Source organism: Littorina saxatilis, linkage group LG13, assembly GCF_037325665.1.
Source record: "Littorina saxatilis isolate snail1 linkage group LG13, US_GU_Lsax_2.0, whole genome shotgun sequence".
NCBI classification, from domain to species: Eukaryota; Metazoa; Mollusca; class Gastropoda; order Littorinimorpha; family Littorinidae; genus Littorina; species Littorina saxatilis.
In genome coordinates this window covers 44,757,195-44,770,384 of record NC_090257.1, presented here as the reverse complement: position 1 = coordinate 44,770,384, position 13,190 = coordinate 44,757,195, and the positions used below count along the sequence as shown (strand labels likewise).

The 13,190-nt window shown below is 46.5% G+C and overlaps 1 protein-coding gene across 1 annotated transcript in view; it reads right to left on the bottom strand.

Annotated features, from left to right (window-relative positions):
* LOC138945831 (tripeptidyl-peptidase 2-like) overlaps positions 1 to 13,190 on the bottom strand; it is a 130,976-nt gene that overhangs the window by 54,102 nt on the left and 63,684 nt on the right. Inside the window, exons 12-15 of the mRNA XM_070317343.1 lie at positions 12,461 to 12,591; positions 2,818 to 2,992; positions 1,730 to 1,887; positions 709 to 785 (exon numbers count right to left, since the gene is read on the bottom strand). Of these exons, the coding sequence (XP_070173444.1) occupies positions 709 to 785; positions 1,730 to 1,887; positions 2,818 to 2,992; positions 12,461 to 12,591 (541 nt within the window). The remainder of the gene's footprint in view (positions 1 to 708; positions 786 to 1,729; positions 1,888 to 2,817; positions 2,993 to 12,460; positions 12,592 to 13,190) is intronic.

Below are 13,190 nucleotides of genomic sequence, written 5' to 3'. Positions count from 1 at the left end.
TACTGTCTGACAGGTCTGAGATGGTATGTGACCAAGTGAAAGGGGGGTCTTACTGTCTGACAGGTCTGAGATGGTATGTGACCAAGTGAAAGGGGGGTCTTACTGTCTGACAGGTCTGATATGGTATGTGACCAAGTGAAAGGGGGGTCTTACTGTCTGACAGGTCTGAGATGGTATGTGACCAAGTGAAAGGGGGGTCTTACTGTCTGACAGGTCTGATATGGTATGTGACCAAGTGAAAGGGGGGTCTTACTGTCTGACAGGTCTGATATGGTATGTGACCAAGTGAAAGGGGGGTCTTACTGTCTGACAGGTCTGATATGGTATGTGACCAAGTGAAAGGGGGGTCTTACTGTCTGACAGGTCTGAGATGGTATGTGACCAAGTGAAAGGGGGGTCTTACTGTCTGACAGGTCTGATATGGTATGTGACCAAGTGAAAGGGGGGTCTTACTGTCTGACAGGTCTGAGATGGTATGTGACCAAGTGAAAGGGGGGTCTTACTGTCTGACAGGTCTGAGATGGTATGTGACCAAGTGAAAGGAGGGTCTTACTGTCTGACAGGTCTGAGATGGTATGTGACCAAGTGAAAGGGGGGTCTTACTGTCTGACAGGTCTGAGATGGTATGTGACCAAGTGAAAGGGGGGTCTTACTGTCTGACAGGTCTGAGATGGTAAGTGTGCCTTTAAACTCGGTCAGGTGACTCACGTGATAGGTACAACCACTGTCACCGGCACTCGGAACACCGGACCTTTGCTGATACACTGCACGTCATAGGCGCACACCTGTCCACACAAAATGACACGCTTCAGTGAACATCACATACACACACACCTGTCCACACAAAATGACACGCTTCAGTATAATGAAATAACTGACCTCGGTATAATACAATAACTGACCTCTGTATAATGAAATAACTGACCTCTGTATAATGAAATAGCTGACCTTGGTATAATACAATATCTGACCTCTGTCTAATGAAATAACTGACCTCGGTATAATACAATAACTGACCTCTGTATAACGAAATAACTGACCTCTGTATAATGAAATAACTGACCTTGGTATAATACAATATCTGACCTCTGTATAATGAAATAACTGACCTCGGTATAATACAATAACTGACCTCTGTATAATGATATAACTGACCTCTGTATAATGAAATAACTGACCTCAGTATAATACAATAACTGACCTCTGTATAATACAATAACTGACCTCGGTATAATGAAATAACTTACCTCGGTATTATACAATAACTGATCTCGGTATAATACAATAACTGACTTGGTATGATACAATAACTGACCTCGGTATGATACAATAATTGACCTTGGTATAATACAATAACTAACATCTGTATAATACAATAACTGACCTCTGTATAATAAAATAACTGACCTCGGTATGATACAATAACTGACCTCGGTATAATACAATAACTGACCTCGGTATGATACAATAACTGACCTCGGTATGATACAATAACTGACCTCGGTATAATACAATAACTGACCTTGGTATAATACAATAACTGACCTCGGTATAATGAAATAACTGACCTTGGTATAATACAATAACTGACCTCAGTATAATACAATAACTGACCTCTGTATAATACAATAACTGACCTCTGTATAATACAATAACTGACCTCGGTATGATACAATAACTGACCTCGGTATGATACAATAACTGACCTCTGTATAATGAAATAACTGACCTCTGTATAATGCACGCCCTCCGGCAGACCTCTGGGGTCAACGTGGACGGAGAAAGATCGCGTGACATTCATCAGCTCGAAGTGGGACGGACATTTCACCCAGGTCTTGTCACACACCAAGCTGTACTGCGCCGAGAAGGCAATCTTCTCTTCCTGCCCTGTAACACATGTAACACACTGTACACCTGTTGTCACACACCAAGCTGTACTGCACTGAGGAGGCAATCTTCTCTTCCTGCCCTGTAACACATGCAACACACCGTACACCTGTTGTCACACACCAAGCTGTACAGTGCCAAGAAGGCAATCTTCTCTTCCTGCCCTGTAACACATGTAACACACTGTACACCTGTTGTCACACAAGCTGAACAGTGCCAAGAAGGCTATATTCTCTTCCTGCCCTGTAACGTGTACACCTCTTGTAACACTGTAACATGTACACATCTTGTAACACTGTAACATGTACACATCTTGTAACACTGTAACAGGTACACCTCTTGCAACACTGTAACATGTACACATCTTGTAACACTGTAACATGTACACCTCTTGTAACACTGTAACGTGTACACGTCTTGTAACACTGTAACATGTACACCTCTTATAACACTGTAACCTCTTGTAACACTGTAACCTCTTGTAACACTGTAACATGTACACCTCTTGTAACACTGTAACATGTACACCTCTTATAACACTGTAACATCTTGTAACACTGTAACCTCTTGTAACACTGTAACATGTACACCTCTTGTAACACTGTAACCTCTTGTACCACTGTAACATGTACACCTCTTTTAACACTGTACCTTCTACACCTCTTGTAACACTGTCACGTCTACACCTCTTGTAACACTGTCATGTCTACACCTCTAGTAACACTGTAACACACTGTACTTCCCTGTTACACTACAAGAGTGATCATAATATGGCCGTGAAACCGAGCCCTTGATAAACATGAGCAGGCCTTTTCCACACATGTAAACACAACATTCGTAGAGCAAACAGTACCTGTGTGTTCCTGAAAGATGGGCTCTACAGACATGTTCTAACAACCTCAACAACTTAAAGACAGGTGTAAACAGTACCTGTGTGTTCCTGGAAGACGGGCTCCACGGACACAGCGGTGTCTTTGGCTTTCTCCAGGTGGCGCGGCTCACGGATGTAGATCCCTCGCTTGTTTCCCGTGCACGTCACGTTGAAGGCGATGTTGCGCTCCTGGCACTGTGCATGCTGGGATATGTGGTCGAAAGCCTTCTCCACCTGTTAGAGACATGACATCCCATAGTTGTGACTCAGCCTTTGTACTGTGCATGCTGGGATATGTGGTCGAAAGCCTTCTCCACCTGTGAGAGACATGACATCCCATAGTTGTGACTCAGCCTTTGTACTGTGCATGCTGGGATATGTGGTCGAAAGCCTTCTCCACCTGTGAGAGACATGACATCCCATAGTTGTGACTCAGCCTTTGTACTGTGCATCCTGGGATATGTGGTCAAAAGCCTTCTCCACCTGTGAGAGACATGACATCCCATAGTTGTGACTCAGCCTTTGTACTGTGCATACTGGGATATGTGGTCAAAAGCCTTCTCCACCTGTGAGAGACATGACATCCCATAGTTGTGACTCAGCCTTTGTACTGTGCATACTGGGATATGTGGTCAAAAGCCTTCTCCACCTGTTAGAGACATGACATCCCATAGTTGTGACTCGATCAGCCTTTGTACTGTGCATACTGGGATATGTGGTCAAAAGCCTTCTCCACCTGTGAGAGACATGACATTCCATAGTTGTGACTCAGCCTTTGTACTGTGCATACTGGGATATGTGGTCAAAAGCCTTCTCCACCTGTGAGAGACATGACATTCCATAGTTGTGACTCAGCCTTTATACTGTGCATACTGGGATATGTGGTCAAAAGCCTTCTCCACCTGTGACAGACATGACATCCCAAAGTTGTGACTCAGCCTTTATACTGTGCATGCTGGGATATGTGGTCAAAAGCCTTCTCCACCTGTTAGAGACATGACATCCCATAGTTGTGACTCGATCAGCCTTTGTACTGTGCATACTGGGATATGTGGTCGAAAGCCTTCTCCACCTGTGAGAGACATGACATCCCATGGTTGTGACTCAGCCTTTATACTGTGCATACTGGGATATGTGGTCAAAAGCCTTCTCCACCTGTTAGAGACATGACATTCCATAGTTGTGACTCAGCCTTTATACTGTGCATACTGGGATATGTGGTCAAAAGCCTTCTCCACCTGTGACAGACATGACATCCCAAAGTTGTGACTCAGCCTTTATACTGTGCATGCTGGGATATGTGGTCAAAAGCCTTCTCCACCTGTTAGAGACATGACATCCCATAGTTGTGACTCGATCAGCCTTTGTACTGTGCATACTGGGATATGTGGTCGAAAGCCTTCTCCACCTGTGAGAGACATGACATCCCATGGTTGTGACTCAGCCTTTATACTGTGCATACTGGGATATGTGGTCAAAAGCCTTCTCCACCTGTGAGAGACATGACATCCCATAGTTGTGACTCAGCCTTTGTACTGTGCATGCTGGGATATGTGGTCAAAAGCCTTCTCCACCTGTGAGAGACATGACATTCCATAGTTGTGACTCAGCCTTTGTACTGAAACAAGCATGAGTGTTCTAGGAGCACATGCTGTATTTAATATAAATCGAAAATTTTAATAATAAATTTTCATTTGATTAATATACTTACCCAACTCACATATAGCAATTTACTTCAGTTTAGTGCTAGAACGCTGAACTACGCTTCACCCTGGTAAGGGGGGAAGTAACCCTAAAAATAGAACGGCCTTGACGGTCGCATGACAACGCCAGGTCAAGGCTACCTCCCTACATGCACTGCGCATGCATGCTCTTGCCGCCATCTTGTATTCATTTGCTTGATGCGCCCTCTTATTTTTAGGGAATCTAAAGCGGGGTAGGCGGGAGGGACTTCACGATGTGAGTTGGGTAAGTATATTAATCAAATGAAAATTTATTATTGAAATGTTCGATTAAATTACATATCTTATCCCAACTCACATATAGCAGATTGCTAATTAAGGTGGTTGGAAGCTCACCTATGAGCTAGGCAACAAATGCCCTGCTGCTACCATTGCTGGTAGAGCATTGAAACCATCCTGCCGCGCACTGGAAATGTCACGCAGATGGTGGTTGATAAAGACATCCTCCGATCTCCAGTAGGCGGAGTCTAGAACTTCAGATAATCTTCCTGATTTTAGCACCAACTTAGATATGTCCTTATCTCTCTTTGTGTTCAAAGATGATAAGAGTAGCTTTTGTTTGTGATCTTAACTCCTTGTATGAGACAGGAAGGAGCATAGTGATCTAACTGGTCAGCTTCATAAGACTGGGTCGCCTGTGGCGAGAATCCTATAAAGAGGAATAACTTAGACCATCGAAGATGGTTGTCCTGACTTCTGATTCTTGGCTAAGAAGTCTGGCCGGAAACGGAGTGAGATAGAGCGTCTCTATTGAATACTACGTCTCCCGGTAAGCCGGAGAGTGTGTGAATCACGCTACCTCCGTGTGCCGTACGTAGCTAGAAGCAAAGTGGAGAGCGTTTCACGCGTCGGATTTATGAAGACGAGCGGACTGTAGCGGTTCGAAATCTGTGGAGCATAGAAACTCCAGTACCAAAACACTCAGACTTGTCCTGCTGTGACCCTTTGGTTATGAACGCTATCTAGCCTATGGTCTCTCTGTTAACCCAATGCTCCCTGAACCGCCCGGCATGGCCCGCCGGAAGTGCCCTATGAAATCCCTGAAACGCCCGGCATGGCCCGCTAAACACTTGGTCACCTACTTTCACTTTCGCTTTGAGCCTTACCCATAAGGCCTTGCGACCGGATGTGATTAATGCACTTCCTTCCGGCTGCTTCATTCTAGCGTTTGCAGAGTTTGAATCGATGCGATATTGTGTTAGCTGTGAATTTTCAAAGTTTGAGATTTTTTTTTCTGACAAAATGGCGTTGAACGAAGGTTTGGAAGTATGGTGTTCGATCATGGGGAACTCAGATGACGATTCTGACACGCCTTTCGATGGTTTTCTACTTGAAGAGGTGAAAGAGGATGAGTCTTGACATCGATCTGGGTGTTGTTATTCGACAACAGGACTTTCGGGAGGATTTTTCTGGGAGTTTTCAACATATATTGGTGTAAATGAGGACTGAAGGCTGACACGTTGGACGTTTTTGAAGAACATTTATTACATTGGAAGTGGACAGAACATACTTGCATATGAAACTATAGTGTATTCTCGAGTTATTCTGCCATCTTCTTTATAAATGTGAGTACTCTATGATTTTATATGAACTGTTTTGTTTTGTATGTGTGCATGTTGTGCGGAGTAGTTTCCCTTTGCTCAGGATTAAGAAGGCTGCCTGCCATTTTTTTGTCAGGGGGCATTGGGTTAAGGGAGACCTGTAATCTTATACTGCGAGCTAAGTAAGACACGCTGATAAGATTAGGTAGAAACATTGCCTAATTCAGATAAGGCCTATGAGTAGGTCCATGTTCTACCTCGCACAGTCTGGAAGGAGCCCAACGGAGAACTGTCCAAGTTACGAACATGCCCCTCCCCCCCCCCCTTTTTCCTTTCCATCTTGTCTCATAAGACTTATAAGTGAAGAGGAAGGCCTTGTTTGCGAGAGTGTGACAGAATGTCACTGATTTTTTCAAAGAAAAGGATGAAGTTCAGAGAGTAAATCAAGCTCCAGAGAAAACAACCGTTGTCCTCAATGGCTACGGGAGTGGTATCAGTGAGAACTATGTACCCAAGTTCCTAAGCGGTGGCTTGAAAGAAAGGGAGGCGAACTCCGGTGAAACCGGCAGTGTAACCCTCTAGGGAGCGAAGTACTGCTGATGTTGTGTTTGAGTAAACGACAGTACAATAGCTGAAGCCGGAAGGCCGCAGCTGCCGGGCCCGTGTTCCAAACGGTCACCCATCCTGGTAGTAACCAGGCCCGATGCTGGTTAACCTCTGTGGTCGGACAAGACCGTGTTGTTGCCTTTGGCTGTAAACGAGAAAGTCTATGCCATGGCTGCAGAGCAGCGGGTATACTTTCCCTGTTGCAAAAGCAGGGGTGAAAAGTCGGGAGTATTGTAAACCTAATTGCCTGTTAGTTCTGTGTTAATCCAGCCCGCAATTGGGGAAGACACGTCTGGGTATCGGTAAAGTGATCCGCTCTCAGACCATGCTCCTATCAATTCCCGTCCCAAGGGAGGGGTGAGTGAGCGTCTTACGAGTTTTCATTTTTCCCGAGGCATTACGTGGAGCTAGTTCTGAAACCTTGGGAAAATATCTTCAAGGGAAGAGAACTGGCTTTGGAATAGAAGTGGACTCTGTTAGAGGAGGCCGCTGTATAGCCAAGGTTCCATTAACTGGTACTTCAAGTGCTGGTAACCTGAAGTTTGATATCCCCGAGGGTAAAGGTAAGCTATACCTTCTTCTGCCTATGTGCGGAAGTGACTCAGACTATAATGTCACTAGAAACCATGCAGAGGGATCCGAGTATGTATCCGAAGCTTAATCCCTGAAACTGGAGTTTCGTGATTCAGCCTTCGTTGGCTTGATCTAGAGGAAAAGAGTACTATTTGCGATGTAGGAGAGGACTCCTGGCGCAAAGTCAAGTTGCGCAAAATCCAGGGGCCACCGCTGGGAAGACTACAGTAAGAGTGTAGTTTGTTAACTCGCGGTAGAAAAGGCCCCTGAGGGGTGTAAAGCTGAAGTTGAATCACTGAACCAGAAGGTGTGTGTTTCTAACTGTTATTGCCAAACAAACGCGTTCACTATCTTTTGCGTCTGGGAAAAAGATCCCCAAATGCGAAAAAGCCTTCGTGCCGAACATAAGGGTCGCCACATGATGGTGTCCTTAGTTCTGTTCGTAACATTTAATGTGAACATTTGGGTCGCCACATGATGGTGTCCTTAGTTTTGTTCTTAACACTTAATGTGAACATTTGGGTCGCCACATGATGGTGTCCTTAGTTTTGTTCTTAACACTTAATGTGAACATAAGGGTCGCCACATGATGGTGTCCTTAGTTCTGTTCTTAACACTTAATGTGAACATAAGGGTCGCCACATGATGGTGTCCTTAGTTCTGTTCTTAACACTTAATGTGAACATAAGGGTCGCCACATGATGGTGTCCTTAGTTCTGTTCTTAACACTTAATGTGAACATAAGGGTCGCCACATGATGGTGTCCTTAGTTCTGTTCTTAACACTTAATGTGAACATAAGGGTCGCCACATGATGGTGTCCTTAGTTCTGTTCGTAACACTTAATGTGAACATAAGGGTCGCCACATGATGGTGTCCTTAGTTCTGTTCGTAACACTTAATGTGAACATAAGGGTCGCCACATGATGGTGTCCTTAGTTCTGTTCGTAACACTTAATGTGAACATAAGGGTCGCCACATGATGGTGTCCTTAGTTCTGTTCGTAACACTTAATGTGAACATAAGGGTCGCCACATGATGGTGTCCTTAGTTCTGTTCGTAACACTTAATGTGAACATAAGGGTCGCCACATGATGGTGTCCTTAGTTCTGTTCGTAACACTTAATGTGAACATAAGGGTCGCCACATGATGGTGTCCTTAGTTCTGTTCGTAACACTTAATGTGAACATAAGGGTCGCCACATGATGGTGTCCTTAGTTCTGTTCGTAACACTTAATGTGAACATAAGGGTCGCCACATGATGGTGTCCTTAGTTCTGTTCTTAACACTTAATGTGAACATAAGGGTCGCCACATGATGGTGTCCTTAGTTCTGTTCTTAACACTTAATGTGAACATAAGGGTCGCCACATGATGGTGTCCTTAGTTCTGTTCTTAACACTTAATGTGAACATAAGGGTCGCCACATGATGGTGTCAATGTGAACATTTGGAAAGTTTGAGAGTGCTTCATGTTGTCCGGCAATAGTCGCTGATGTGCGACTGTGAAGCCGTTTATCCTTAAACAAAGAGGCTTGTACGTCTGAAGCTAGCCATAAGCTGTCTGACGTAGAGTCCTAGATTGACGTCACCCAGTCTCCTGGTCTGAATGCGTCTCTGACTGACGCGGGCGTCTCCATTGTGAACTTGATTTGTCTCAGATATCTGTTCAGAGGGGACAAGTCTAAAACTGGGCGCCAGGGTGTGATCCGTCACTTCGTCTATCGCCTCCTTCTGTATCAGAGACAAGATTTCTGCTTGTATCGCTGTCTTTGCTTCCGTTTTGACGGGAAACTTGAACAGCTGTGGCGCTCTGGTTAAGGGAACCTTCCCCTCCTTCCAGAGTAGCCTGAACCCCGAACGCACTATACCCACTATCCACTGACTGTTTACCTTTAGTAACCAATGTATAAGGGCCCGTGACGGGCTGCCTGCCACCAAAGGCGTGGTGGTTGCATGGGCTAGTGGCTCGGGGACGCATCATTGGGGGTGTGTTTTGCGTCCCGACCCCCTTGAATTGCCGAAAGACGGATTCTTCTTAGGGCAAGGCGCGCCTCTTCCCCGTCCTCGTGAAGAAGAGCTGGCTTGTGCTAACCTGCCCCTATTCGCCGAAGAGGCGGAAGGTTTAGGCGGTCCGTAGCTCTTGCTCTGAGGCTTAGGAAAGCTGTGTTGCGCTATCTTGGCTATAGCTAAATCCCGATCGTCCCGGGTTTGCTTGTGGAGCGCGTCGAGCGACGGCTGTCCCAGCAAGGCACCCTCCGTGAACGGGGATAACTTGAGAGCCTCAAGCCTGGCTTTGTCTTGGATCCTGGAACCCGAGAGAAACGCTGACCTGCGCGTGTGCACTGCATGTGCATATAGATGCGCAGAAAGACGCATTTGTTCGGCTGACACTTTGGCCAATGTAGCGAGTAGCGTCGTCACGTCCTTTTCGCTCGCGTCCTCCCGAAACTCAAACGGTTCTAGGGACGTGGCGATAGAACGGGAGAGAGACCTGAAAAGTGTTTCTGAAAGAGACGCTAACTCCAAGTTGTATCTCCCTGTTTCTTCCAATGCTACAAGGGCTTACTCTGTATAAGGAACAGATCTGTCCTTATTGTAACCATCTTCTCTGAGTGTCGCTAACTCCGGTGTTACCGGAAGTGGCGCTCGTGGTAGAGAAAATGTGTCTATGAGATTACGTGGCATAGAGTTCAACCCGAACTTCTGGCTAGCAGCTTGCCCGACGTAAGAGGCTGGCTGTGCGGAGGCCAGTCACGGCTGTGCCAACAGGCACATATCCCGGACGGGAATTCTTAGCCAGAATCTTAGACATTTCATATGCCACTGAGGGAGATTCACGAAACTTAAAAGTTTGTGTTTCTCCCTGTGTTGAGCGAAAATCTCTGACAGCAGAAGGTGGTGGTGCAGTAAAACTTGCTGCTGAAACCACTCCTTACTCAAAATATCTTGAAGCTACCTGTGCTGCCAATGCTACCACATGGGAAAGCTTGTCTGGTAGCCGGAAATTAAGATCTTCGTCCATAGCGGAAGCCCCATATTCCGATTCTCCTTCTAGCACAAAAGTGCCTTCCGAAAATTCACCGCCATATTGACCAGTATTGTCATAGGCAGTGTCAACCGGAAGTGAGGGAGCGAGAGAGGCATGTCCTCTGCTTGCATCCTCTCTGGAGAATACTTCCTGCCCCCTGGGCGGAAGTGTGGACCGCTGTGCCGATGATGCTCCCGTAGAGCAAACCGGCACTTGCGTGTGTCCCGTTATAAGTACAGGCCCCTGCAGGTCGCGTTGCCAGCAAGCCTCCTGTCTTATAACAGCTTCCTGCACCCGTGGCGGAAGTGTGGACCGCTGTACCGATGCTGCTTCCGTAGAGCAAACCGGCACTTGCGTGTCTCCCGTTTTAAGTACAGGCCCCTGCAGGTCGCGTTGCCAGCAAGCCTCCTGTCTTATAACAGCTTCCTGCACCCGTGGCGGAAGTGTGGACCGCTGTACCGATGTTGCTTCCGTATAGCAAACCGGCACTTGCGTGTCTCCCGTTTTAAGTACAGGCCCCTGCAGGTCGCGTTGCCAGCAAGCCTCCTGTCTTATAACAGCTTCCTGCACCCGTGGCGGAAGTGTGGACCGCTGTACCGATGCTGCTTCCGTAGAGCAAACCGGCACTTGCGTGTCTCCCGATCTAAGTACAGGCCCCTGCAGGTCGCGTTGCCAGCAAGCCTCCTGTCTTATCACGGCTTCCTGCCCGGCGCCGGGCGGAAGTAGGGAACGCCCGTGCGTATCTCCCTGTGGGACAGTCACAGTACCTTTATTGTAGCTGTTGAATCCGGAAGTGGATGCATGGTGAGAGGATCTATTTCCGTCTTCACCGGAAGGTTGTTCGCCGTGAACATCGGCCGACGTAACAGTGGCTGGCGGAGCTGCCTTAACCCTCGACCTTGAGCAAGCTTCTTCCGCTCCTGCCTGGAGGGAGAGCAAATGTGCGCTCGCCGATCGCAATTCTGACGAAAACATGCATCTCATTTGATCGCTAAATGCTGCAAACATTGCTGACAAATCTTCCTTCTCTGTTTTGCTTGCCTCAAGCGGCGCTGCCTTACATTCTTGTTTCAGCGCCGGCATTACCGGACTCTTAGGGTCCTCAATTTCTACCGTGAATGTATTCTGAGAAACTGGCTCGCAAACAGTAACTGTAGGTTTAGAACCCTTTGGCTTCTTAGCCGCTTTCTTAGACAGAGACTCTGTATTTGCTACCTGTCTAGAGCTGGGTTTCTTCTTCCCACTGTACGCCATACTGGCATTAGTCTTGCAGACGAAAGTAAACAAAGACTAACTCGTGGCAAACGAAAGCAAATAATACAAGAAAAAATTGCAAAAATCTCACCTAATCTCAGCCAGAAAGCTACGATACAGGCGTGAAACCAGGGTGAGTACTGCCAAGAAGCAGTGGGCTAACAATAGCCCAAGAAGCAGTGGGCTAACAATAGCCCAAGAAGCAGTGGGCTAACAATAGCCCAAGAAGCAGTGGGCTAACAATAGCCCAAGAAGCAGACGGGCTAACAATCGCCCAAGAAGCAGTGGGCTAACAATAGCCCAAGAAGCAGTGGGCTAACAATAGCCCAAGAAGCAGACGGGCTAACAATCGCCCAAGAAGCAGTGGGCTAACAATAGCCCAAGAAGCAGTGGGCTAACAATAGCCCAAGAAGCAGTGGGCTAACAATAGCCCAAGAAGCAGTGGGCTAACAATAGCCCAAGCGTAATCCAAAACACGTCCTCAGACGCCAGCGCTGATAAGTAGAATGAAGACAAGATGGCGGCGAGAGCATGCATGCGCAGTGCATGTAGGGAGGTAGCCTTGACCTGGCGTTGTCATGTGACCGTCAAGGCCGTTCTATTTTTAGGGTTACTTCTCCCCTTACCAGGGTGAAGCGTAGTTCGGCGTTCTAGCACTTTAAGTGAAGTAAATTGCAATATGTGAGTTGGGATAAGATATGTAATTTATTCAGTAGCTACACTTTAACCACATGTATCCAACAACAAACAATGTGTTGTGTGTGTGGGGGATTCATGTCTACATCAAGGGCACATTGCAAGCCGTCAATTCAGGTTAATATAGAAAATACTTTTTATAGAAATATTTCCTGGCAGCGGAGAGGTTACACCAGTGATGGACATCAAAGTCCTTAAAGTACCCAACCAATGAACAACATCCACACTGGGTACACATGAGCCAATCAACACCAAGCTCACCTGCAGAATGCCGTGTCCGAGGGCGAACCTGTCCATGGTGTCGTTGACCTGAGCCGAGTTCTCCAGTCCTCTCCGCACGCTGAACGGAGTGTAACCCACACTCTGAGCCTTCAGGCCTGACAGCACTAACGCTAGCAGACAGAAACACAGACACACAGTTATAGTGTAAGCCACACTCTGAGCCTTCAGCCCTGACAGCACTAACGCTAGTAGACAGAAACACACAGACACACAGTCATAGTGTAGCACACACTCTGAAACTTGAGGCCTGACAGCACTAACGCTGAAAAAGTGAAAAGAATTCTGTACTCACTAATGCCAGGACAGCACAACACAATATCAAATTGTCGCTTATGGCAGCTTCTTCAGGACAAACACAACACAACATCAAATTGTCGCTTATGGCAGCTTCTTCAGGACAAACACAACACAACATCAAATTGTCGCTTATGGCAGCTTCTTCAGGACAAACACAACACAACATCAAATTGTCGCTTATGGCAGCTTCTTCAGGACAAACACAACACAACATCAAATTGTCGCTTATGGCAGCTTCTTCAGGACAAACACAACACAACATCAAATTGTCGCTTATGGCAGCTTCTTCAGGACAAACACAACACAACATCAAATTGTCGCTTATGGCAGCTTCTTCAGGACAAACACAACACAACATCAAATTGTCGCTTATGGCAGCTTCTTCAGGACAAACACAACACAACATCAAATT